At 44.7% G+C, this 27,866-nt stretch overlaps 1 protein-coding gene and 1 long non-coding RNA gene across 4 annotated transcripts in view; one reads left to right on the top strand and one right to left on the bottom strand.

Moving 5' to 3' along the window:
• The first annotated feature begins 4,440 nt into the window (after positions 1 to 4,440).
• Positions 4,441 to 27,279, top strand: FAAP100 (FA core complex associated protein 100). 2 transcript variants are annotated; one of them, XM_073682564.1, is made up of 10 exons: positions 4,441 to 4,548; positions 8,986 to 9,171; positions 12,932 to 13,050; positions 13,929 to 14,809; positions 15,346 to 15,499; positions 17,168 to 17,883; positions 23,748 to 23,872; positions 24,148 to 24,264; positions 25,435 to 25,524; positions 26,831 to 27,279. In XM_073682564.1, the coding sequence occupies exons 2-10, from the start codon at positions 9,019 to 9,021 to the stop codon at positions 26,960 to 26,962; spliced, it is 2,487 nt and encodes an 828-aa protein (XP_073538665.1). In that variant the 5' UTR covers positions 4,441 to 4,548; positions 8,986 to 9,018; the 3' UTR covers positions 26,963 to 27,279. The 2 variants fall into 2 exon arrangements, with proteins under 2 accessions (XP_073538665.1, XP_073538664.1); XM_073682563.1 differs by having other exon boundaries at positions 4,462 to 4,583.
• LOC141272181 (uncharacterized) overlaps positions 26,769 to 27,866 on the bottom strand; it is a 57,897-nt gene continuing 56,799 nt past the window's right edge. For both annotated transcript variants that reach the window (XR_012321987.1, XR_012321986.1), the window contains one exon: positions 26,769 to 27,819. This is a non-coding gene — a long non-coding RNA (uncharacterized lncRNA). The remainder of the gene's footprint in view (positions 27,820 to 27,866) is intronic.

Below are 27,866 nucleotides of genomic sequence, written 5' to 3' on the forward strand. Positions count from 1 at the left end.
TAACTTTTCTACCTACCCGGTGTAAATGGCGCTTTTCTCCTGAATCCGGAATAGTTTTTCTTTTGTTTCTGCGCCTCTCCGTTCCTGAGATATGGCTCCTTCTTCTCTGTAAATACAGTGCTGGCCAAAAGTATTGGCACCCCTGCAATTCTGCCAGATAATACTCAGTTTCTTCCTGAAAATGATTGCAATCACAAATTCTTTGTTATTATGCTCTTCATTTAATTGGCTTGCAAGGAAAAAAACACAAAAGAGAATGAAGCAAAAATCAAATCATTGATCATTTCACACAAAACTCCAAAAAAGGGCCGGACAAAAGTATTGGCACCCTCAGCCTAATACTTGGTTGCACAACCTTTAGCCAAAATAACTGCGAACAACCGCTTCCGGTAACCATCAATGAGTTTCTTACAATGCTCTGCTGGAATTGTAGACCATTCTTCTTTGGCAAACTGCTCCAGGTCCCTGATATTTGAAGGGTGCCTTCTCCAAACTGCCATTTTGAGATCTCTCCACAGGTGTTCTATGGGATTCAGGTCTGGACTCATTGCTGGCCACCTTAGAAGTCTCCAGTGCTTTCTCTCAAACCATGTTATAGTGCTTTTGGAAGTGTGTTTTGGGTCATTGTCCTGCTGGAAGACCCATGACCTCTGAGGGAGACCCAGCTTTCTCACACTGGGCCCTACATTATGCTGCAAAATTTGTTGGTAGTCTTCAGACTTCATAATGACATGCACACGGTCAAGCAGTCCAGTGCCAGAGGCAGCAAAGCAACCCCAAAACATCAGGGAACCTCCGCCATGTTTGACTGTAGGGACCGTGTTCTTTTCTTTGAATGCTTCTTTTTTTTTTTTCCTGTACACTCTGTTGATGCTTTTTCCCAAAAAACTCTACTTTTGTCTCATCTGACCAGAGAACATTCTTCCAAAACGTTTTAGGCTTTCTCAGGTAAGTTTTGGCAAACTCCAGCCTGGCTTTTTTATGTCTCGGGGTAAGAAGTGGGGTCTTCCTGGGTATCCTACCATACAGTCCCGTTTCATTCAGACGCCGACGGATAGTGCGGGTTGACACTGTTGTACCCTCGGACTGCAGGGCAGCTTGACCTTGTTTGGATGTTAGTCGAGGTTCTTTATCCACCATCCGCACAATCTTGCGTTGAAATCTCTCGTAAATTTTTCTTTTCCGCCCACATCTAGGGAGGTTAGCCACAGTGCCATGGGCTTTACACTTCTTGATGACACTGCGCACGGAAGACACAGGAACATTCAAGTCTTTGGAGATGGACTTGTAGCCTTGAGATTGCTCATGCTTCTTCACAATTTGGTTTCTCAAGTCCTCAGACAGTTCTTTGGTCTTCTTTCTTTTCTCCATGCTCAATGTGGTACACACAAGGACACAGGACAGAGGTTGAGTCAACTTTAATCCATGTTAACTGGCTGCAAGTGTGATTTAGTTATTGCCAACACCTGTTAGGTGCCACAGGTAAGTTACAGGTGCTGTTAATTACACAAATTAGAGAAGCATCACATGATTTTTCAAAGGGTGCCAATACTTTTGTCCACCCCCCTTTTTTAGGTTTGGTGTGGAATTGTATCCAATTTGGCTTTAGGACAATTCTTTTTGTGTTTTTTTCATTGAAGACAAATTAAATGAAGATAATAATACCAAAGAATTTGTGATTGCAATCATTTTCAGGAAGAAACTGAGTATTAGCTGACAGAATTGCAGGGGTGCCAATACTTTTGGCCAGCACTGTAAATAAAAAAAATTGTACAAGTAGGTGTGGTCATCAAGTAGACTGCATAGAGAAAATTACACCCCCTTACCAAAAACAAAACACAAGATTTACATACCGGAAAGAAAAGACCATATCTCAGGAAGCGAGAGGAGCCGAAGCAAAAGAAAAACAACACCGGATTCAGCAGAACATCAGCATTTACGCCAGGTACACAAATTACATATTTATAGCGAGTGATAGGTCCCCTTAAAGGAGAATTGACACTGAAATGAGGACATAGAAGGACCAATGAGGCTTGGTAGGATATAAATCAGGTCTATCTGTATCTCTTACTACCATATTACCTTTGAGTATATCGCATTTACCTGGATAATGCATATTCTTGGTGTACACTATAATCCTCTGTTGGGCAAGCTTTCTTCTGTGATGGGGTCACTGGGGAGATGGGGTGCGATAGGCGAGTTCATGCTTTCTAAGTGGGACTCCTATCCGTCCATTTTCCGTGTAGAGTGATACATGGAAGGAAGGTTAAACCCCAGCATTGTTTATAGGATCGGTAACCTCCTCTGTGGGTTCTTTTTTTCATAGGGGAAGAAATGGTGAATTGTCCCCTTTTAATTATGACTTTCTGATAGGTGAGGTCACTTTCTGGTTATATATTACAAACGTATGTAACATGTACACAGTTTTATAATAAATATATTCTATACATGTGTCTGCTGCACTTATCGTTCAAAGCAGTTTTCATCGACATAATACTTGTCCACGAGTTGTTCTTAAAATTCTGCATTTTGCCATCCCTCAATTATTCCTGCTGGAAATATATGGCTCATCGGGGTAAAGGAGGGTGAGTACAGTGCGGTTTGTTTCTTTATAATAACTTTCAGCTGGGGACATTCATTTATTGAAAGGGAACAATCCCTTTAATATAACACCGCCATATAGTGAACATAAAATAGGGCCATACTGTGATCATATAATACTGCCACATAGTGATCAAATAATAGAGCCATACTGTGATCATATAATAGTGCTACATAGTGATCAAATAATAGAGCCATACTGTGATCATATAATAGTGATCAAATAATAGAGCCATACTGTGATCATATAATAGTGATCAAATAGCCATACTGTGATCATAAAATAGTGCCACATAGTGATCAAATAGAGCCATACGGTGATCATATAATAGTGCTGCATAGTGATCAAATAGCCATACTGTGATCATATAATACTGCCACATAGTGATCAAATAATAGAGCCATACTGTGATCATATAATAGGGTTACATAGTGATCATATGATGCCCCGACATGACTGACAGGTGAAGTGAATAATACCATTGTTTATATCGCATGATGATTGGCACCTGAGCAACTGTGATCAGGAGCAAATAGTGATGAAGTAATGACTCGGTCAGGCTATCTCCAACAGCAGGTCTTGTGGGGTGTTCCCGGTATACGGCAGGTCTTGTGGGGTGCTCCCGGTATACGGCAGGTCTTGTGGGGTGCTCCCGGTATACGGCAGGTCTTGTGGGGTGCTCCCGGTATACAGCAGGTCTTGTGGGGTGCTCCCGGTATACAGTAGGTCTTGTGGGGTGCTCCCGGTATACAGTAGGTCTTGTGGGGTGTTCCCGGTATACGGTAGGTCTTGTGGGGTGCTCCCGGTATACAGCAGGTCTTGTGGGGTGCTCCCGGTATACAGTAGGTCTTGTGGGGTGTTCCCGGTATACGGTAGGTCTTGTGGGGTGTTCCCGGTATAAGGCACGTCTTGTGGGGTGTTCCCGGTATACGGTAGGTCTTGTGGGGTGCTCCCGGTATACAGCAGGTCTTGTGGGGTGCTCCCGGTATACAGTAGGTCTTGTGGGGTGTTCCCGGTATACGGTAGGTCTTGTGGGGTGTTCCCGGTATAAGGCACGTCTTGTGGGGTGTTCCCGTTATACGGCAGGTCTTGTGGGGTGTTCCCGGTATAAAGCACGTCTTGTGGGGTGTTCCCGGTATACAGTAGGTCTTGTGGGGTGTTCCCGGTATAAGGCACGTCTTGTGGGGTGTTCCCGGTATAAGACACGTCTTGTGGGGTGTTCCCGGTATAAGGCACGTCTTGCGGGGTGTTCCCGGTATAAGGCACGTCTTGCGGGGTGTTCCCGGCGTACGGCACGTCTTGCGGGGTGTTCCCGGCGTACGGCACGTCTTGCGGGGTGTTCCCGGCGTACGGCACGTCTTGCGGGGTGTTCCCGGCGTACGGCACGTCTTGCGGGGTGTTCCCGGCGTACGGCACGTCTTGCGGGGTGTTCCCGGCGTACGGCACGTCTTGCGGGGTGTTCCCGGCGTACGGCACGTCTTGCAGGGTGTTGCGACAAGTTAAACAGGCAATTTAAGGAGCGTGTGGCAATAATTTGTTAGTAAATTGTCTACCATTGTATTTGTTTTTGGGCTGATTTCACAGGATGGTGACAGACGAATTGATTTGTATTCATGGAAATTTTTTGGTTTGCAGAAAACGTTTCCTGTTCCTGAAGGGTAAAATGTAGAAGAACTGTCATTAACATATTGCCACCTCCCTTTGTACTGCATTTCTTCGACTGTTCTGTTGCCAGTTCCAGCAATCTCCCCCATGAAGAGCAGGGCTCTGCGCGTCCCCACGTAGCCCTAACCACGCCCCCTGTGAGAGTTCTCATTAGCATAAGACACTCCCTTTCTCTCTACGCGCTCTTGCTTCCCAGTAGGGGGCGTGGTCTATACCTCACGGTATCCAATGAACTCAGCTCTGCAGATCCGGTCCGTAAATGGCGGGCTTTTCTCCCTGAGGTGAAGTTGGCTGTGCGGAAGCGGCGGTTGTCATGGTAACGGGAGACCGGCGGGCGGGAAATGGAGCGAGCTATCGAGATTATTTGCGATTATTGGGTTTTATTAAAGGGCTGTGGGAAATATCATGACGGCAGCGGCTTCCTGAGCTCCTGCCTGTCCTTACAAGTCACATATCCGTGTCCTGGGATATGTGACTTGTTAGTGAAGTGGTGCCATTTTTTAAATTCTGAAGTAAGAATGTAGATATATGGGATTAATGGGATTATTTATGTAGCTATGTGGGAGAGGACGTGTCAGCCATTAAATTACATGGTGGCAACTGAATGTGAATGACAACTGTGATCCCCACTCATGGCCAAAGGGCGGTGGTAGAGCACATTGTGACTACGGTCCCTGCTTTACTGCAGTCTTTACCATTGCCCCTCTCACCCCCCTGGTGTATAACCTCCGGCCCCTCTCACCCCCCTGGTGTATAACCTCCGGCCCCTCTCACCCCCCTGGTGTATAACCTCCGGCCCCTCTCACCCCCCTGGTGTATAACCTCCGGCCCCTCTCACCCCCCTGGTGTATAACCTCCGGCCCCTCTCACCCCCCTGGAGTATAACCTCCGGCCCCTCTCTCACCCCTCCTGGAGTATAACCTCCGGCCCCTCTCTCACCCCTCCTGGAGTATAACCTCCGGCCCCTCTCTCACCCCTCCTGGAGTATAACCTCCGGCCCCTCTCTCACCCCTCCTGGAGTATAACCTCCGGCCCCTCTCTCACCCCTCCTGGAGTATAACCTCCGGCCCCTCTCTCACCCCTCCTGGAGTATAACCTCCGGCCCCTCTCTCACCCCTCCTGGAGTATAACCTCCGGCCCCTCTCTCACCCCTCCTGGAGTATAACCTCTGGCCTCTCTCACCCCTCCTGGAGTATAACCTCTGGCCCCTCTCACCCCTCCTGGAGTATAACCTCCGGCCCCTCTCTCACCCCTCCTGGAGTATAACCTCCGGCCCCTCGCCCCAGCGCTGTATAAAATCCGGTTCCCCTGGTGTATAACCTCCGGCCCCCCCCCCCCCCCCCCCCCCGGTGTATAACTTCCGGCCCTTCTCTCCACCCCCCCCCCCCCCCCCGGTGTAGAACCTCCGGCCCCTCGCTTCCCTCCCCTCACTGTATAACCTCCGGCCCCCCCCGGTGTATAACTTCCGGCCCTTCTCCCCCCCCCCCCCCCCCCCCCGGTGTAGAACCTCCGGCCCCTCGCTTCCCTCCCCTCACTGTATAACATCTGGCCCCTCGCCCCAGCACTGTATAACATCCGACCATATGCCTCTTGCACTGTATAGCACACAGTCCTTCGACAGCGCGGTATAACACCCCCCCCCAGTGTATAACACTCAGTCTGTCACCCACTGGTGTATAACATCCAGCCCCTCGCCATGTCGTCCGCCATTACTAACATAGGACAGAATGGCTGGTGGTGCAGAGCTCACTGATATCAGTGCAGTCATGTAATAGGGGCCACCGGGGTAACAAGTCCATGACATATTTTCCCTCCTAAATCTTCCCCCATCACCTGTGAGTGATATTACTGAGAAGTGGAGGGAACCGCAGCAGCTCAGCCACGAAGTGCAGACCCCGTAACGTTACAGAGTGGGGGGCCGAGTGCTGAGGAGCAGAGGACAGAAAAGTCACCAACGCTCTGCTGACTCCATAACTGCCAGGTCCAGACCTCCTCTGGTATAACATCAGCCCAAACACTGCGCCCCCACCAGGAGCTTCATGGCCGTGCAGCAGCATCACCAACCAGAAGACCGCGCATCGGATGGAGTGGTGTAAAGCCGCCACCACTGGGCTCTGGAGGAAACGTGTTCTGTGCCTGTGACGGATCACACTTATCTATCTCTGGTATCTCATGGACAAGTCTGGGTTTGGTGAATGCCAGGAGAACGTTACCCTCCTAACTGCAGTAATTGCAGCGAAAAGGTGGTCCTACAAAGTACTGACTCAAGGGAGCTGAATACAAATAAACGTCACAATTTTCAGATTTATATTTTTAAAATAATACACTTCACAATTACGTGTTACTTTGTGTTGTTTTATCACATAAAATACATTAAAGGGGTATTCCCATCTCAAAGATCCCATCCCAATATGTAGTAGGTGTAATAATAGTATTGGCAAGTACCTTCAATTAGAAATGTAGTATAGTATTTTTGATTCGCTATGTCTCTTTCCTCATGTGCAGGCATTCCAGGACCTTAGGTATCCACGGTTATGACCACTGGCAGCTAGATAACTAACTGTCACTATATCAGTGGACGTAACCATGGATACCTAAGGTCCTGGAATGCCTGCACATGAGGAAAGAGACATAGCGAATCAGAAAAACTATACTACATCTCTAATTGGAGGTATTTGCTAATATTATTATTATTAAAAATTTACACCTAACCACATATTGGGATAGGATCTTGGAGATGGGAATACTCCTTTAAGGCTGTGTGCCCACGATGTGGATTTAATGCGTTTCCGCGGTGCCATTTCCGCCGCGAAAACGCATTAAAAACTCATGTTAAGTTGTCTGCTATGTTTCCCAATGCTTATGTTATGCGGTTCAATGCGCGGATGGTACCTGGGTCTGGAGAAGAGGAGACTCTCCTCCAGACCTGGGTACCATTAGTAAAAAAAATAATTAAAATGTAAAAAATAAAAAAAAAAACATTATACTTACCTCTCCGGCGGCCCCTGTCAGCTGACTAAATGACGTCAGGACGCCGAGGACAGAGGACGCCACCGGGGCAGGAGACCGGGGGCCACAGGAGAGGTAAGTATAATGTTTTTTTTTATTTTTTACGTTTTAATTCTTTTTTTTTTATTATTGATGCTGCATTTAAAGCAGCATAAGTTGGTCACACAATATAAATCCGTGCCAGTTTCATGGATTTATATTGTGTGAGCAACTTGTCAATCGCTTTTCCAAGTGATGCTCAAAATCGTTTGGAAAAGCTCTTGAAAAAATGCATGCAAAAACGCTTCTCCCTGGCAGAAAAAACGCATGTACAATCCGCATGCTTTTTTCTGCCAAGGAGATGCAGCAATGCTTAGGAAAATTTCTGCATCATTTCTGCATCGTGCGCACATAGCCTTAGGCTATGTGCCCACGATGCAGAAATGCTGTATATTTTTTCCGCTTCTCCCTTGCAGGTAAAACGCATGCGGATTTTACTTGCGTTTTTCCCACCAAGTAGAAGCGTTTGTCAAGCGTCTTTCCATGCATTTCTGCATGCGGGTTATCAAGCGGTTTTCCAAGCGATTTTAGCTTCACTTGGAAAAGTGCTTGACAACTTGGTCACACTATATAAATCCATGCAACCAGCATGGATTTATATAGTGTGACCAAGTAATAGTTAAAAAAAGAATAAGAATGATAAAAAATAAAGATTATACTTACCTTCTGATGGCCCCCGGTGTTTTCTCCGCTCCGTCTGGTCTGTTGTATGGGTCGCGGTGGAGTGAAGGATCTGCGATGACGTCATTGAGTCATGTGACAGGTCACGCGACCGCCGACGTCAGCGGTCGGGTGACCTGTCACATGACTAAATGACGTCATGGCCGGTCCTCACACCACCGCAAGCCGTACAAGAGACCGGACGCTTCGCTGAGGACATCGGGGGCCATCGGAAGGTAAGTATAATCTTTATTTTTTATTTTAAATTCTTTTTTTACAGGTACTATGGTACCCGGGTCTGGAGGAGAGTCTCCTCTTCTCCAGACCCGGGTACCATCCGCACATAGAATCGCTTAATATTCGTGTGTGCAAATGTACTGACACAAATATCAAGCGTTTCAATGCAAGTCAATGGCGGCAATTACGCTGCGTGTCCGCAAAATTAATGGACATGCTGCGGATTTTTCCGCAATGATAATCCGCAGCGGAAATTTCCACAGCATGTGCATTCATTTTGCGGATTATCATTGGGGACCATGGGGCACGTATTACCAAGCATTGTTTAAGCGTTTTCGCTGTGGAAATTCCGGGGCAAAAACGCTCGAAAAACGCATAGTGGGCACGCAGCCTTAAGATTGTGGATGCAACATGAAATAATTTGAAAAATGTTCACGGGGTATGAATACTTTTTCAAGACACTATGTGATTTGTCCGAGGGTGGGGAGAGTGAAACCAGCGCTGATTGGCTACGATCCCTGGGAGAGTCCGTGCCGACTCCGCTGGAATGGCGCCAGCATCAGAGGGGTTATTATTTGAGAAGGGTTTGTCCAAGTGACTTCCACAAACAGGCATATCGACTGTCATTAAGTGGTTAAGGACACCTTTGATCATTAAGTAACCGCTTGGACATTATCATTATGTATTCATTTACCTAATGCTTTCTCTAGTCATGTAAATTATTTTACACCACTCCTTAGAAGCTTACTGGTTTGCTTTTCCTCTTCTTTTAGGTTTTATTATTACGAGCTTGAAGAGATTGTAAAATGTCTCTGATTGAGCACTTGGTTACGTTGCGGAGTCCAAACAATGGTCTGTCCCAATCTAAAGCCCGAATTGTATACAGGGGCACAGACATCTATATCTGTAATGGCACCAGATTTGTTTATGTATTCAACACGGAGAAGAAGCAAATAACGGTGAGAAACTTCATATTCTATGTATTTTCATTAGTACTGAGGATTAAAGAGCAACTATTGCCAATCTGAGGCTGTAACGGGATCGGGAGGTGGAACCTCTGAGCTGCAATACAAAGGGGAAGTCCTTGTAAGGAAGCGGGTGACTCCCAGGGAAGGCAAGCAGGTAGTCACAGCAAGTGACGGGGACAGTCTCTGGGTAGACAGGCAGGTGGTCACGGCAAGTGACGACGACAGTCTCTGGGTAGACAGGCAGGTGGTCACAGCAAGTGACGGGGACAGTCTCTGGGTAGATAGGCAGGTGGTCACGGCAAGTGACGGGGACAGTCTCTGGGTAGACAGGCAGGAGGTCACGGCAAGTGACGGGGACAGTCTCTGGGTAGACAGGCAGGTGGTCACGAAAAGTGACGGGGACAGTCTCTGGGTAGACGGCAGGTACCTTCAACCCAGCGGGCAGATCGACACGGCAGGTACTGGCAGGTGCTTCCGGGTAAGCAGGTGGATAACCGCGGCAGGTGCTGGCGGGCGCTTCCGGATAAGCAGGTAGATAAACTCAGCGGGTGCTGGCAGGTGCTTCCAGGTAGCAGACAGGTGACAGGCAGGAATCAGGCTGGACTAGTCAGGCTAGCGAAGGGACCTGAGGGCTGAAGCAGAGGTGAAGACACAGTGCGACAACTGTTGCTCAGGCACCTCCATTTTGGAGGAGGTGCCTTAAATGTGGGAAGTCCTCTGGCCATTGGCCGGGGACTTTTTAGGAAGATGCGCGCAGTCCCTTTAAGAGGGGGGGGGGGGTGCGCGCACCCTAAGCACTCTGCTGGAGGAGGGACGCGCGCCGGCCACAGCAGGGAACGGAGCGCAGGGAACGGAGCGCAGGGAGAAGCCGCGCTAGGAGCCGGGGGGCGAGAGAGAGAAGCGCTGGAGGGACCCACGTGAGGAGCGCGGAGGTGAGAGGGACGGCGTCCCTGCCTAGCAGAGGGCAGGAACGCCGATGCTACAGAGGCTATCCTTTTTATTTAAGAAAACAATGGGCTGCCGAAGAACAGTAATTTTAATAGTTAACATCTGTTAAAATAACTATCAAGTGTCCCTTAAAGCTCACCTGTCAGCAGGATTGTGCTCAGTAATCTACATACACTGTCACTTGAGTGCCATTACACTGATTTAAATGATACCTTGTTTGATGTAATCCGTCCAGTGGTTCTTGTGTAATCTTTACTTACAGTTTGGAGATAATGATATGCTCGTGCTCCGGGGCGGCCTGTGGGGGGCGCTCTATCTCGTGTTCTGCTTACATACTCATCTGTATGCTCTTATGACCGCTCACTGATCCTTCACTGACCTGCCTCCTATTTTACATAATGCATCTAGTAGTGCGGGGCTGGGTACAGGATGGATTTCATCAACCAAGGTATCATTGTAATCAGTGTAATGTCGCCCACCTGACAGTGTATGTAGATTACCGAGCACAATCCTGACAGGTACGCTTTAAGGAAAATTTGATAGCAATTTTTTTAATAGATGTTTAAGAGGTTTTCCTACCCTGAACTCATTATTTTTTATAATTACATTTTTTTTCCTCCAGTTTTTTCGGTTCAGTGTCTCCACGTCGACTGTTTACATGCTCCTCTTCTTGGTTAGGCAGGTTACTTTCCTTTTTTTTCTAACCAAACTCATCATCATCAGAGCCAAAGCCAGTGCTAACACCACGTCGCCTGTATGTCTCTCTACTCGCACACACCACCTTCGTTCGCCACTACTCTATGTAGCCACCAACTATTTCAGTGCTGTATCAGTGTCAGAGAAGCCACCCTGGATCTTATTGTCCTCCTCGTTCTTACCAGTGCCACACAAATTCCCTACACTGTCCATTGCATTCATAAAGTTACACTTGTTACATGTTACTGTTTATTATCCTACACTAGGATACCCGATCTGTATTTTCTCTGCCTGCCCATGTACAGTGCAGTGCCACTACAGCTTTACAGTATGGTGCCCCACACCCTCTCTATACAGCATGATGCCACTACATCCTCCCATACAGTATGATGCCCCCCACATCCCCTCTGTATAGCATGATGTCCCCATACCCCCCCCATACAGTATGATACCCCCACCCTCTCTCTACAGCATGATGCCACTACATCCCCCATATAGTATGGTGCCCCCCACCCTCTCTATACAGCATCATGCCACTACATCCCCCATATAGTATAGTGCCCCCACACTCCTCTATATAATGATATATTTCCTATAGTGCCAATATATTCCTCAGCACTTTACATTTTAGAGGGGTCTTGTACAGACAGTAATGACATTACAGAGTAATGATGTCACTTGTAGACTTTCTTCCTCTGCACTGCGCATGCGTCTACCTATCTACTGGACATCTGGCTGCTTTCAGCTTTTGCTGAGTTAAGTAGCTAAGACCCGGCTTTCAAACAGCATGACGTCAGTGTTGACGACCCGTCGACTGAGTAATGCTGAAGAGGAGTAACCTCTCTGTTGTTAGACATCACAGGAAGAATGAACTGCAGACAGGACCAGTCATGTGACCACTAATAGCAGGGGGAGATCCGTGCACTCGAGGAGAGGCTGGTAGTTGGCCTCTACCTGCCCCCTAGTGCACATCTGCATTTAATTACTAAAATCACCAATCTGCTGCTGCCTATTGTGTTCTTAAATAAAAAGGCCAAATCCTTCACTCCTAGGCCGGAGCCCCACTAGCGTATCGTATCCGATGCGAGATGCTAATAACACTCGGCTCATGCTCTACTGCGAGTGTGAGCTGAGTGTCAGTGCTCCTAACCTCTCGCATTAGAGAATAGCAGCACAGCTGCAGAGGAGACTTAAAAATTAATTTCTCCATGTCCTCTGTTTCCGGCGTCGGCAGGAATCGCACTGCACTCGGGTGATATCCGAGTGCAGTGCGATGTTTGACACGCACCCATTGACTTATATGGGTGCGTGCGATCTGTTTCAGGGATGCAATCAAATTGACATGAGAAAATAATCGCAGATGTGAGCTGCACCATAGGGTAACACTGGGGCAAGTGCAATCCGATTTTTTTTATCGAATTGCTCTTGTCCGATTGCATTGCAAATGGGAGCGAGCTCTTAGCAGTATAAACGCTGCATATAAAACGCAGCTATTTTATGCGTTTTTTGGGATGCAGATTACAAGGTTTGATTTGTCTATAGTACATGTTAATAAAGTTACTTGTGTTCACAAAAAAAAGTTACAAAAATGTAGGACAAATGTCATGCTGCATTTTTGCAGCCTTTTTGCAGTTTCTCATTACTTTCAATGGGTAAAAAGCTCTGTAAAATCACTGAAAGAATCAACATGCTGCAGATTTTCAAAAATGTTGCCTTTCTCATGTTCAGTCAGGAAGAAAAAAAGCTGTGTGTGCATGAGATTTCTGAAATGTCAGTGCTTTTGCCTGTACTGTAAAACCCAGTTTCTTTTCTGCAGAAAAAACCTCTGCAAAACACTTCTGTACAGATAGTTGAGAGCTACATAGGAACCCTGTGATGTCAGAGTTTGCATTAATGTTTTAGGCGCTCCAGTTATCCATATTTTTTTCCCAAAAGCAAAAGATAAGGCAGCAGGATAACACACAACCACAGGATCCGACCACACAGGGTTTTGTTTTATACAGTAACATGGAGACACATAGGGGCTGCGTAGAGATGTATACCTAAAACAGAGAGCTTTTATCAGGTATTACGGTAATTAAAAACCTATCATGTCTATATTTTCCAGGCTGTCTATTTATTTCCCAACAACGTTTGGCACATAGAGGTTTCTACGGGCCGGCACCAGCTGTATGCCCTGTGTGCCCAGAATGGACTGTACCTCCTGGAGTGGGATGAACATGGAAGGTGAGCTGAAAAATCATTGAGATCACTGCTGTCTTATGCATGTACCTAGTCCTTTGTTTTGCACCCTTTTATCTACCTTTGAAACTGTTGAGGCCAGCAATGTACCAATGTAAGCAGAGGTGTCAGGGACGAGTCACTAGGTCTGCTGGGAACTAAAAAGTAGAATTACTTCAAATGAATTGTTGCCGCGTGCAATAATTTTGGACAATCCATTTAATTCAGACTTTTCCTGATTTTTTTTTTTTATTATTATTATTATTATTACTATTATGGGAGCTTGAATGTTAAGTTACAGACTTAGAGCTAGAGTTCTCCTTTTGGAGTTTCTGCAGCGCATGCAGTACATTTTCCCAATTCTAGGATGTCTGCATGCCTGTAGGATATTAGTAACTCTCCCTCTCATTTTCTTAGACCCCCTGTGATTCCCGCACACCGTTTAGATAGCTGTCGTTTCATCTTTCGGCTGACAGCTATCCCACCCGTCTCTCTCTTACACAGGAGCGCTCGCTCTCCAAGCTTGCTCTGTCTGTGGCTTATCTTTTAGAGAAAAAGAAGCCCCAGCAGTCTGAAGTCAGACATGACGGATCCTTATTTCCCACATTACCTGTCATGGGTCCTTACACATATCAGACTTTTGTCCGAACCCGCCGATTTAGATGTTAAATCTAGTGTGTATGGGGGTCTTAAGTCTCCCGTGTAGGAGAAGGATTAACCATTCTTAGTTCATGTCCAGCTGTCATGACTAGTGAAGTTTACACATAGCAGAAAAGCGACCCTTACGGGCTTATAATTTTCCATGTAACATTTGTTTTTAATGACGTCATGTCTGTGATCTTTGTCCCTTCGCTGCTGAACTCAATTGCATTTTTTAATTTCAGATTATTGATGGAACCAAACTCTGCTATGGATAAAGGAGACATGATCATATACCAGATAGGCTCCGAGTTTGGCCTTCTTCTAGATCCATCGCTCTGCTCCTTCACCCTGAATAGTAAGTTCCTTATTGTTGCAGTAGCTCAGCTGGAAAAATGGAAGATCAGAGTGTTTCCGAGAGAATCCCCAAACCTTATAGACTCATTCACAATACCGTCTAGAGAAATAGAGTTTTTCCCCGGATATGGTGGGAGCAGCGGTGATCTGCAGCCTGTCCTCTGCTGTGTTTCTTTGTGGAAAGATAAAGCAATAAGTGCTGATGATCCTTGTGACTTGACACTGGATGCTGCTTTATTCACAAGGCTTTTCGGCGTTGATGTTGCTTTGCTGGAATCTCCCATCATTCTCTGTGGGTTCCCAGATGGTCAGGTAGTTTGCTTTCCATTGAAGAATACTGACGTACATCCAACTACAAATCAAAATGCTACTCAAGGCAGATCAAAGCTTCTTTATCACTTGGAGCAACCAGTGGTTTCTATCGGTGCTATAAGGATGAACCCTGATACGGAGCAGCCGTCTGCAGAAAACAGAGCCTGCGACTGTTTACTAGTTGTCGGCCAGAAGGGTCTTATAGTGTCCGTGACGGGTGGGGAAAATCTAGATGCCATCTCCTGTACCTACAAGGATCACACATTACTCTCCCCCGTGAGCTGCACTTTCTACTCCACATCTGGTGTCTTTTGCTGTACAGCGAACGATGTCATCTACGTAACCTTATGTCATCCAGAGAAGAAAGCAGCAACCAGCACTACATGTGGCACCGTGTCATCCCTCCGTCACAATATACCCATGATAGCGGCGTTATCGCAGATGTCCTCGTTGGATGGTGAGTTAACAAAAGAATTCTATTTTCAGTAAAATCTTCACTAACTTACTTTGCATGCCTTACTTGTATGTTGCGGAGGAGAGCTCCAGATAAATTTACATCAGGTTCCCTCTTATCCGTGTCGCACAATCATGGATCTGAACTGCAAGAAGACATGTGATGGTTTGCGTATGTAGAGTCCTAGTACTGGTGCATGACAACGGAGCAGTTTTATCATCCGCTGCCAGATATTTGCAGAGAATATGACTGCAGGATTAGGCTACACTTGTAGCAAGTTGCTTTATTTTTTACGTTTGATGCGTTAAAGGATTAACCTGGCCTTATATTGATGACCTATCCTCGGGACAGGTACTCAAAATCAGATTCTTGGTGGTCCGGCACTTTTACTGATCAGTTGTTTTCAACTCTGTTGCGGCTGGATGTGAAGGTGATCAGAAGCTGGAATAGCACGGCTTCTGAAAAAAGCCGATCGGCTGTGTGAGCTGGACTAGAACAGGGCTGTCTAAATAATATATTTTCTTTTTTTTTCCTGGAAGATACTCAGCTGATTGCTTTGTCTAAGAAGGGACGTCTTATGCTCTGTAAGTTACGTCAGAAAGAAACCAAAGATCGTCAGCATGGATTGAGCGGAGGGAACACGGGGCAGAGGATCAAAGAGCTGTTGTCTGGAATTGGCTCGGTATCTGAAAGGTGCGGGGGGAAACATGCATGTATATTTAGTACCGGGTACTTAATCTTAGACTGATTTCACATGTCTGTCATTCTCTGTCTAGTACAGACCAGCCGCAGGTCTCCTGACCTAAACTCGACTGCCTGATATATACCTGCCCAGACATCGCGGTCTGTGTATGTCAGTCGTGTGAAAGCGGTTTTAAAGGGTTTAACCTACGGAAAACATTTATCAGATATTCAGGGTACAGCACATTGCTATCTCCGTCAGTCACAAAAGCAATGAATGGAGTGATAGTACAAACACACATGACCTCCACAACAGGGGCTTGGGTACCCCAGCGAAGTGACTTGTGGGGGTCCCAGCATTGGTGTCCTCAGCCATCATGCATTAATCATGTGCAGACTACAACCCTCATCATATACCAACTATGAACGATAACTTTCGTCATTTCAGTTGTCAGCATTCCCAAATGGCCAGCCGTAGACTTTAATCTTAGATACTCCACCAACCCATAAAGAACCAGAGCACTTCAGAAATCCCACTGTAACGAAAGGAACATAATAAATACACACAGATTCTCATCCTGTGGATTTGGAGCTAAGGCCGCAGCAGTGACCGTCCTGTCCCCTGCTGGATGTAATGTGTACTGCAGAGAGTCTCCTATAACCATGGAAGTTGAAGCTCCCTAGTAAAGCCTCATCTGTGCACACAGGTAATTGCAATCCAGAATGCATCTAGTTAGCAGATCATAGAGCACGTCTCTAATGTAACAATGTAGTTTGTATTTTTAGGATACAGTATATTCAGTGTCACAGACTGTTTTTTTTTTTTTTTTTTCCCTCTTATTTTTCGGCATGCTTCACGACATGACAAGGCCGTATTTCCATGAATCCTGCCTTCTGGCTTTTTATTTTCCTCTAGTTCTGCAACAAAAATGCCAAAGGGCAGCAACTGGTCCCATAGTTTTCTATGGCAATGTTCACATCACCATGTCCCTCGGTTGTTGCGCTCGAACCAAATTCGCTGCATATGGTGTTTTTCGATTTTGTTCTATGCTTTTTGTAGGAAAAACTGTAGAAAAAAAACCTGATGATAACTGATGCAGTATTGACATCAGTTGTGATACAAGAAAACCGATTCTGATTCAATGGATAAAAGGAAACACCCAGCCTAAGGAAATGTAGCCAAACAAATCTTTTCTAAAAAGGAAAACCTTTCAGCTATTTCAGGATTCTTGCCCCTCATCCTTGTGGAATAGGTTACCGGTTGGCAGGGTGGGGAGTAGATGGAGGTGCAGCGTTGTATTGTTTGGCTAAATGTCGTTGATCATGTCTGAAGGCTTGTTAAAGGGTTGGACAGTAATTTATAGGGTAACTATCTCCAAAAGTGACACTAGAGAGCCAACTTTCCCCTCTCCTGGCAGAGAGTCAATTTGTACACTTTTATTTTTTGCAAGTAGCATTGCCTAGCATCTAAGTCTTCCTAGACCAGCTGGTGGTCTCCAGAAGGAAAAGATGTACGCCAGGTGTCAGACTCCCACACATCTGAAATCCTGTGAATAGGTCATCAGTTGCAAAGTCTCAGACAACTCCTACAATTGTAGTTCTATATGAGGCTGTCTGCATTTAGCCTTTTCCCATCTCATCATTCTACTGAGCACGTTTCCATTTCTTTTCATTCTTTAGATTATCTACATTGAAGACTGTGGCAAATGAGAAGAACAGGTCTTTAGTGAAGCTGAACCAGGTGATGTCTTTTAGCCGGGAGTTGCTTTCTGGACAGTCGACGACTTCTCCAATCAGATGTGGGATCAGGGTGTCATGGACCCATGTGCTTCAGAAAGCCTATGTGACCGCATGCTGCAGTCTGGAAAACAAGAGTGACTACACCTTGGAGCATGGCTGGACCTTGTGTGTCCTGATAAGTACTGACCCAATCACTTCTTATTCCTTTCCTGTTTTGTTGCTAAAACCTGGAGAGACGCAGGACTTTGCTTTTCCTCTATATGGACAGGAACTGAGCAGCGTGGATTTTCCTACTACAATATCATGCTCCTTATACTACAGTTTAAAGGCATTTGCTGCGGACTGTGTTACGCCTTCAGAGCTGGACATGTTTTCATCACACAAACATGGAGTCTGCGTACCTCTACAGGATCACATCATTGACATATTGCAGTGCCTGCGTCTTACCCCCTCGGCTGTCTGTTGCTCTGGTTTATCACACACTTTGCTGGAGGATGCGGTTGAAGATATTTGGAAACCAGGGTATGTAAGTGACACGCGATGGACACCCCCTGCGGCCATTTCTAACCAGGGACTTAACTATACAACACCTCTGAAAGCTTCAGTACGATTGTCGGCCGCGTTGCTGACTCGTGTCTTACAGAATGAAAAATCTGGTGAGTTATTGCTGTTTGTTACATCTGTATCACACATATTTAGTCTTGTGTGTGGCACATGGGGGCTCAGTGGTCGGCATCATTACTGGGGTCTTAGGTTCACATCACATTGAGTTTTCTATGTTTGATGGGTCTCTGATGGCGCTACATTTTCCTTTTAAACAGGCTGAAATTGGCCCTGGTGTTCCTAGACAGGAAATTTAGATTATAAGAAGAAAATGTGAGATATTCTGTTCCTGCTACATGTTTGGCCTGACATATTCACAGCTGTAATGCATTTCTTGTCTGTAATGAAAAATATGTTTATATAATTCTAGCACACTTTTCTAGTCTGTATTATGCCAGTACTGTATTCCATAGCACTAAAGGAAACCATACAATTTAGACTAACAGTAACTTGAAAAAGTATTCATAGCCCGTGAACTTTTCCATATTTTTTCACGTTACACTTACAAACTTAAATGTATTTTATTGGGAATTTATGTGATATGCCAGCACAAAGTATCAAGTATTTGTGAAGTGTACAGGAAATGATACATGGTTTTCTGAAGATTTTGACATGCATTTATATTTAGCACCCCTTAGTCAGTACTTTGTAGGGCCACCTTTCTCTGCAATTACTGCTGCAAGTCTCTACTAGCTTTGCACATCTAGAGGTGACATTTTTGCCCATTCTTCTTTGCACACTTACTCTAGCTCAGTGAAATTGGATGGAGGCATCTGTGAACAGCAATTTTCAAGTCTTGCCACAGATTCTCAGTGGGATTTAGACTGTGACAGGTCCATTCACACACATGCATATGCTTTGATATAAACCCTCCTTTGTAGCTGTGGCTGTATGTTTAGAGTCGTTGTCTTTCTGGAAGGTGAACCTACACCCTAGTCTCAAGTTTTTTGCCGCCTCTAACATGTTTTCCTCCAGAATTGCCCTGTATTTTTAGCTCCATCCATCTTACTATCAACTCTGACCACCTTCCCTGTCCCTGCCAAAGAAAAGCTTCCCCACAGCATGATGTTGCCACCACTAAGTGTGACAGTGGGGATGGTGTTTTCAGGGTGATGTGCAGTGTTAATTTTCTGCCACACATAGCATTTTGCATTGTGCTCAAAAAGTTCTCATCTGACCAGAGCACCTTCTTCCACATGCTTGCTGTGTCCCCTAAATGGCTTTTTGCAAACTACACATGGGACTTTTTATGGCTTTCTTCTTCCCACTCTTCCATAAAGACCAGATTTGTGGAGTATACGACTAATATTTGTCCTGTGGACAAATTCTCCCACCTGAGCTGTGGATCTCTGCAGCTCATACAGAGTGACCATAGGCCTCTTGGCTGCTTCTCTAATTAGCGTTCTCCTTCCTTAGGATGTCCGTTTAGGTGGACTGCCATGTCTTAGTAGGTTTGCAGCTGTGCCATATTTCTTTCATTTTTGGATGATGGATTGAACAGTGAGATGTTCAGAGCTTGGGCTATTTTTTATAACCTAATCCTGCTTTACTCTTCTCAACAACTGTATCCCTGACCTGTCTGGTGTGTCCCTTGGTTTTCATGATGCTGTTTGATCCCTAAAAATAATAATTTTTCTTTCCATAATGCCAACATATTCCGCAGCACTTTACAATTCAGAGGGAACTTGTACAAACAAGATAAGACATTACAGAGTAAAACATAGTCCATCAGATACCAGTTGGCATGAGGGCCCTGCTCACAAGCTTACAATCTATGGGGAAATAGGGGAGACACAAAAAGTAATAATAAAGTACTTGTCGTGTAAGGTCCAGCTGTCAGTATAATACATAGAGGAATTCACATAGTGCATAAACCAATCCGTACAAGTACATATACAAAGTGCTACTGAGGGCGTGGAAGAGAGAACAGGAGATAGATAGGTGAGGTGAAAAGCTAGTGTAAAGAAATGCTTTTTGTGGCATGCTTGAAACTGTGGATAATGGTAATTAACTGGATTGTCTGGGGTAGTACATTCCAGAAAACTGGTGCTGCATAAGAGAAGTCCTAGAGACGGGAGTGGGAGGTTCAGGTTATAGACTATCTCAAACCTCTGAGGCCATCACAGAACAGTTTTAGTTATACTAAGAGTACCATATATACTCAAGTATAAGCCGACTTTTTCAGCACATTTTTTTAGGCTGAAAAAGCCCCTCTCAACTTATACTTGGGTATATACTTTATATAGTATATTCATTCTGGTGGTGGGGGGGGGTTGCGGTGGCGGAGGAACGTGGCACACGCAGTAGCAGTTGCTGCAGTTACCACGTGTACCCGCTGCTAAAGGAAAATGAATATATACTCTTCTCCATGCTCATGGGATTGGAGAGGAGTGAATATTAATTTCTTTAATAGCGGGCACACTGTTGTCAGCAGCGCCGCAGCTCCTGCAGCAGCTCAGCAAGCCTCTGTGCCCTCTATTAGAGAGTATGAATATTCACCCCTCTCCAGTCCCATGGGCGTGGAGGGGAGGAAATATTCATTCTCTTTAGTAGCGGGCAAGGAGGATTGCTGAGCCGCAGTGGGAGCTGTGGCGCTGCTGACTGTGCGCCCGCTATTTAAAGAACATGGATATTCACTCCTTTCTACTCCCATAGTCCCGGCGTGGAGAGGAGTGAATATCCCCGCAGCTCACCTCGGCGTCTGAGGGCGCATGGCAGTGATGTCATGCGCAGCTCAGATGCTGAGATCAGCTGAGAACAGGACACAGCGCTGGAGCAGAGGGAAGGAAGGTGAGTAGAAGTGTTTATTTTTTTCATGTGTGCAGTGATGGGGGCCATGTATCCCAGGATTGGGGATGAGGGGCCCATGCATACCAGGATTGGGTGTGAGGGGCCCATGCTTACCAGGATTGGGGATGTGGGGCCCATGCATACCAGGATTGGGGATGCGGGGCCCATGCGTACCAGGATTGGGGATGCGGGGCCCATGCGTACCAGGATTGGGGATGCTGGGCCCATGCGTACCAGGATTGGGGATGCGGGGCCCATGCGTACCAGGATTGGGGATGCGGGGCCCATGCGTACCAGGATTGGGGATGCGGAGGCCCATGCGTACCAGGATTGGGGATGCGGAGGCCCATGCGTACCAGGATTGGGGATGCGGAGGCCCATGCGTACCAGGATTGGGGATGCGGAGGCCATGCGTACCAGGATTGGGCCACGCGTACCAGGATGAGGAAATTTATCAGTAGCTGCTGCATTTCCCACCCTAGACTTATACTCGAGTCAATAAGTTTTCCCAGTTTCTTGTGGTAAAATTAGATGCCTCGGCTTATATTCAGGTCGGCTTATACTTGAGTATATACGGTAAATTGCACACAGGTGGACTCAATTTGCTAATGACTTCTGGAGGCAATTGGTCACTCAGTATTTTATTTAATGGTATCGGACTAGAGAGGCTGAATTCAAATGCACGTCACAATTTTCAGATTAAAGCCCCCTTCTCACATAGCGAGATCGCTGCTGTGTCACGGTTTTGGTGACGCAACAGCGACCTCACCAGCGATGTCGCTATGTGTGACACTTTGCAGCGATCAGGCCCCTGCTGTGAGGTCGCTGATCGCTGCAAAGTGTCCTGGACCATTTTTTGGTCGTTGCCCTCCCGCTGGTCAGCACACATCGCTGTGTGTGACCAGCGGGAGAAGAGATCAGGCTGGTAACCATGATAAACATTGGGTTACTAGGGGCACACGCGCACCTAGTAACCCGCTGTTTATCATGGTTACGAGCCTGGTTACGAGCCTGTTAAAGTGAGCGGTAACCTCCCGCTCACTGTAGCAGAGTGGTAACCATGATAAACAACGGGTTACTAGGTGCGCCTGTGCCCCTAGTAACCCGATGTTTATCATGGTTACCAGCCTGCTAAAGTGAGCGGTAACAGCCCGCTCACCGTAGCGTGTGCCCCTAGTAACCCGATGTTTATCATGGTTACCAGCCTGCTCCTGCTTCAGCAGGCTGGTAACCAGGAGCAGGACATCGTGGAAAGATTCTTTCCACGATGTCGCTGCTCCCCTGATCGTTGGGAAGATCTGACTGTTTGACAGCTCACCAGCGACCACATAGCGACGCAGCAACGATCCCTGACAGGTCGTATCATTGTCGGGATCGTTGCAGCGTCGCTAAGTGTGACGGGGCCTTTAGAATTTTTTTTGTCAGTTGAACCCAAGTTTTGTTGGGATTGGACAATTGTCATTATATCTGTCGGGGGGGGAGACTGGGAAGGCCTTTATACTGATTACATGGTTGGCTAATCATGCCAAAGAAATTGCAGATTCAGGTGCCTTTTTTTTGTAATGTGAGTCGAGAGTTGGTGGGTGTGTGTGGTGTTTGTCAGTGACCACAATATAGGTTGTGTAGCCTGGGTTGATTGATGCCTAAGGCCAGGGTAACACTGAAGTGTAGAAGCTAAGAAGCCGCTTCATAAAAGTCGCATTAGCTTTCAGCTGTATCATTAGAAAATGATTGCAAATTGTTTGATAATTGTCATTGGATGCACTGCCAATGCAGCAGCCCACCTCGGATGAGCACTACACGAGCTCCAAGCGCTATGTGGGACCCCAGTGTGGTAAAGAAGTGTATGGCTGAACTAAGGGTATTAGAAATACTAAAGTGGGGGATATTATATGCGGCTGTATAGCATCTATATTTAACTGCCCGACACCTGTGTTACATCGAATTTTTGATTGGCTACTATCAGCTCCTGATTTATTTACACTATTGGGGTGAAAACAGTGCCTGGGTTGGCTTCTTATCCGAACTCATGTGGCAAGACTCGTTAAAGGGTCGCTAGTGACTTTTTAGGATTGCTACCCTCAAGAGGAGGCATTAGAGTCCTTTTCCTCTCTGAAGAGACTATTTGCACGATATCTCTGTTCGCATGGGTTCAGATGGTGAACCCTCCAGCAACCTGCAATAAACTGAGGGTAACCTGGCCCACGGCACATTTTCAAATGAAGAGGCCACCATGAAATATGTGGAAGGGCATATGTGCCGGGGTCATGCTGTTGTCATGGAGTATGTCCACAGATGGCTAACTTATATCTAGCCCTGTTTCTTATCCATAGGTCTATTAGTTTGTTATAGTTTGAGGTGTTTTAATGTGTATTGCAAGATGTCCTTACTTTCAGTACTTGTTAGACTATAAACGTTTTCTAAAAAATGATTACAAGGTCCTGTAGTGTCTCTTAGTCTGCACTTAGCCAGTTGTAATACAACTCCCAGCAGGAGCCTTATTTTTACAGCCAAAAATGGGGTCAGATCCAGTCATGTGTAATCAGGAAAGCCTTTCCCAAAGCCGGACTACACTTGATCCAATCTTGATTTGGGCTATAAATATTTGTCTCCTGCAGTGAAACATTATTACGACTTTATGTGGAGAAATATTACACTATGGACCTTATTCATTATTGCATTTGGCCCCTTTTTTTTATCTAGTTTTTGATGTTTTTCGTCTGTGTTTGATTTGTTCTTCTTTTAATTTGCGTCCTCATTGGAGTCTACTTTGGGTTCGCCTGTTTTGTTTTTTTACGTCTGCCATTGTGAGTGTAGTTTTTATTTTCCAGATGTTTGCATACTTTAAAAAAGTTGCTCAATCTTTGCACAAATGTCCTCCATTTTCCCTTGTAGTGATTTTTTATGTAGTCCAAATTTTTTGCTCAGATTTTGTAACATTTTAGCGAAACCTGCACCATCTGTCCGATGCTGACACAAGTAGCCCTGTATTCATTTCATACAAATAAATACTTATGAATATATTACCTGCATTTCTGTCATACTCAGCAGCACTTATATCAACTCCTTTTTATTTTACTTTAATTTTTAAACTATTTATTTTATATTATTGTCCTTTTTTCCCCAGAAAGGTCCCTTTGCTCTGCTGTACTGCACTGGCTGCTGTCAGGGCTGCTAATGAAGGAGCAAGATGTACAGGAGGTGGAAGGTGTAACCCCGGATGGGAAGGAGTTTTGTATCCGTGTTCAAGAGGTCAGTCATTCTGTATAAATGTGAAATATATAAAATGTGCAGAGGATCTCTATTCAGCCTCATAGACAATATATGAAGCCATCATGCTCTAGTTGCGAAACCCGTGCCCAGTCTGTGCAATGCGGTCCGAGACGTCTGAATGAGCTCTTACACCCATATTATAGACCATTATATCAGGGCATCACCTATCTTAAGACAACAGATTTTAGTCTTGTATTTCTACACCCATATACAGCGTGGATGTAAACATTTATATATTTCTTTTCTTCCTTCAGGTATCGGTGTCAGATCTAACATCAGAGGGATTCATCCAAGCTGTCGAGGTGCAAATATTAAGCTCTTATTTACACGTCGTGGCCTCTCTACATCTGGCTGTCACCAGCCGCATCAAGGTAACAAAGCGTCAATTCATCACATATAATTATTTGCTTTCAAGTAAGAGTCATACAGATTATGTGCAGGGTTATAGATTACTAATATATCTGTGTTTCAGGCCAGAATACTGATTGCTGGGGACCTGTTGCAGGGATCCATTAATGTTTTGACCAATGAATATGATGGATCCACTGGAATCTGATTAAATTCCAGAAATTGCAGAAATCGATCCTGCAAGTAACAGCCTCTTTTAAAGGGGGAACCAAATTATGACAGCTATTGCTTCAACTTGTAGTCCTGCACATGCTCAGTTATTTAATCACGTATGTAATGTTTTATGCAAAGCTCATTAGTTACCTAAACATGGGTCGCCATTTTATGTCTCTGAAAAATCTGCATGTCTTTCACACAGATTTGCTGCAGATTTCTCCGTTTCAAATGCTTTGCAAAGTCGTCTGAAATTTGCTGCATTTTCCCAGCGTGATTGTGCCAGATTTGTTAGTCCCAATAATGTCTTATTAGTCCAACCTGAGATTTTAGTGAGACACCATGGCTGGTTGTAGTTAAAACCGTATCAAAAGCTGCATTTTTTTTTTAATGATTAGAATATTTGATTTTTGTATTTTTGGTTTTTCTGTTTTATTCACTGTAAATTTTTGTTGGTTTGTTGTTTCTATGAAATTGTTAAATAAGAAGAAAAAAACGTATTTATTTGCTCTGTGTCTTTTGTAAAAAAAAAAACAAAACTTGAAACCGGTGGCAAAAATATGATATTTTTGCAAATTTTGGTCATGATTGACTGCATTGGCTCGTCCAGGATCTGTTACCATTTACTTGCACTAGTCTGGCCCGTAAATCGAACCAGACTAACGCATGCTGTGTTTTTTTCCAAACTGACCTGGGGTTTGTGTGAAAAATAGCGCATGTGTACTAGTACGTATTGTAGATTAATATTGGTCCATGTGCTGTCCGTTGTCCTCGCAAGGACACCCATGTGAACATAGCCCAGGACCAAGTGCATCGGTGCTGTGCTACCTCATGCGACTAAAAGCCTCACCCGCTTGCGGTGTTATTGAAAACTCATGTAGTCATTCTTGGCCACAGTTGGTTGTCACTGTGGGATGTACACAAGGGCTTTACCGCAGGATCCCAGCCTAAATCTCTCGTTGTTTAATTGTATTTCATAGATCTTGCTTCAACAAGATAAGAAAAATGAGGGCTGTCAGGCACCTGGATTGAATTTGGGGAAGATTCAGCAGCTGTTCAGGGCTCATGAGGTAAGATGTCATTGCTGATTTTCAGACTGCGTTCACACATCGCGGATGGTGTAGGTTTTGCTGAGATTTTCCAACGTTCTGTTTAGTCTGATACTACAATCACTTATTCCTCTGTATATATGGGTGAGTAATATTCACACACAGCAAATTATTAAATATCCAAGACATTAAATCAAGGAGCGTGTCAGGATGTTTTCAAGTGGTCTCAGGAGCTGCGCCTGCTCCTTGCAGCGCAGGTGACGGCTATATTACTTAGCTGGCATCTGCCTTCAACAGCAGTGATCGGCGCTACCGCTGATCAGTGCTCTTTACCTCTTTTATGTCGCTGTCAATTAATGACCACAGCATTTAATTGTCACTATCCGGCCTAGGCGTTGTTTATGTGGCCATCGCCTTCCCTCGTTACGCAATTTGCTGCAGCCCCCGTACCTATCATGTTAATTCTCCTGTGATGTCTAGCCACTATATAACAGCAGTATCGCAGTATTCCTGTATATAGTTCAAACGATCAAAAAAAAATCACAGGTTCAAGTCCCCTAACAATACTAAAAACAAACCATTTTTCAGAAAAAAAATAAAAATAAATTTATATATATATATATATATATATATATATATATATATATATACATATATATATATATATATATATATATATATATATATATATATATATATATATATATATATATATATAATTTGAAGCCCCTCTTTTTCCCCAGTTAAAAACAAATGTAAAAAATAAATAAATACATATTTGGTATTACATTGTCTGTAAAAGTGCGATGTATCAAAATATAAAATTAATTAACCTGATCGTTAAATTCTGTAAAGAGAGAAAAAAAACTGAAAACCCACAATTGCTTTTTTTCAGTCGCTACCAGCACTGCAACAAATGCAATCAGGAGTGATCAAAACATAGTGTGTACCCCAAAATACGGAATGTAAAAACACCAGCTCACCATGCGAAAAACACAGCTCCATTAATAGAAAAATAAAAAAGTGTGGGTCTCGGAAAAAGGTGGCACAATCCAAAACTTTGTAAAAAATAAATAAATAAATGAATTTTTGTTAAACCACTAAAATCGTAGCTGTACATTACATGTTTGGTATCACTGCAATTGTAGTGGCCCAGAGAATAGTGTTGTGTTTACTGCACATTTAACACCATAAAAATAAAACCATGGCAGAATTGCTTGTTTTTTAAATCACCATTTCAACGCACTTGGATTTTTTCTTGCCATTTTATTTTACTCTATATGGTAAAGTACAATTCTTCTAACAAGATCTCATTCTTTATACTCAGCAATTGCTAAAGGAAGTGAAGAACCTGAGAGAGCGTCTGGGTGCGGATGAAGATGTCATCTCCACTACAGCCGCCCAGAGACTTCTCCACATCTACAGAGACTTACGTGATCCAGGCCTGCTCTTCATATGAGTCTGAATGTAATCTTTGCTCCTGTGCAGATCTGTCGCCACAGATATGTCAGGATCACATACGTCACTGAGGTTAGATGAGAACTCCAGTGTAGAAACATGATCGTTGTCTGACATGACGTAGATGTAAATGTGACAGCGTTATTAAGGGACACTCTTAATCTTCTCATCAATGAAACAAGCCGAGCCTCATCCTCGGTCATTTTTGTAGCAGGAAATCACAACACAAATCAATGCTATGAAAGATGTAAATAATTTCCTGCCACCTTCTGCTTCTCTCTCCTTCTTACTACTTGTACTAATAAATGATGCTCTCAAGGATCCTCCTTTTTGACTCCCATATAAATGATCTCTGTGCCTTGTTAGCATCTGCACATTATGTCACATACAAAGGGGGTTTTACTAAGACTTTAGTTAATGTATGCCTCTTAATCATTTTGGTGCAACAGAAACTAGGTGGCGGAGATTTTCACTAAATTTTACACCAATTTCTGGTGTAATTTATAGTAAATCGCTGGTTCATGATTGAGCCCATCCCTTATAGCTAAGACCCACATACTTTTTTGAAAAGTGGAGTGAGGTGTAAAATGAAAAAGAGGCAAATTGGGAATGCACCAAAATTTTGCAAAAAAGTAGAGCAAGAACCATAAATAAATTGCCCTATAATCTCTAAAAACCTGATCAGTATCTGGTAAAAACATGTTTCTATGCTGACCAGATTAGACCATTAGATCGTCGGCAGATCAATTAGAATTAGTAGCTCATAGGGGCATTCCAGTAAGGGAACTCCAAGAGCAAGAAAAGGGAGCTCAGAAGCGTTGAAGCCAGGGATACGAAGAGTGATTTCCATGGGGGTTCCTAGGGAGGATAAAAAGGAGAGACACCCTGATAGATTGCCACCCTCT

Source organism: Phyllobates terribilis, unplaced genomic scaffold (genome assembly GCF_046119375.1).
Source record: "Phyllobates terribilis strain yellow unplaced genomic scaffold, ASM4611937v1 Scaffold_5__5_contigs__length_657084704, whole genome shotgun sequence".
Taxonomy (NCBI): Eukaryota; Metazoa; Chordata; class Amphibia; order Anura; family Dendrobatidae; genus Phyllobates; species Phyllobates terribilis.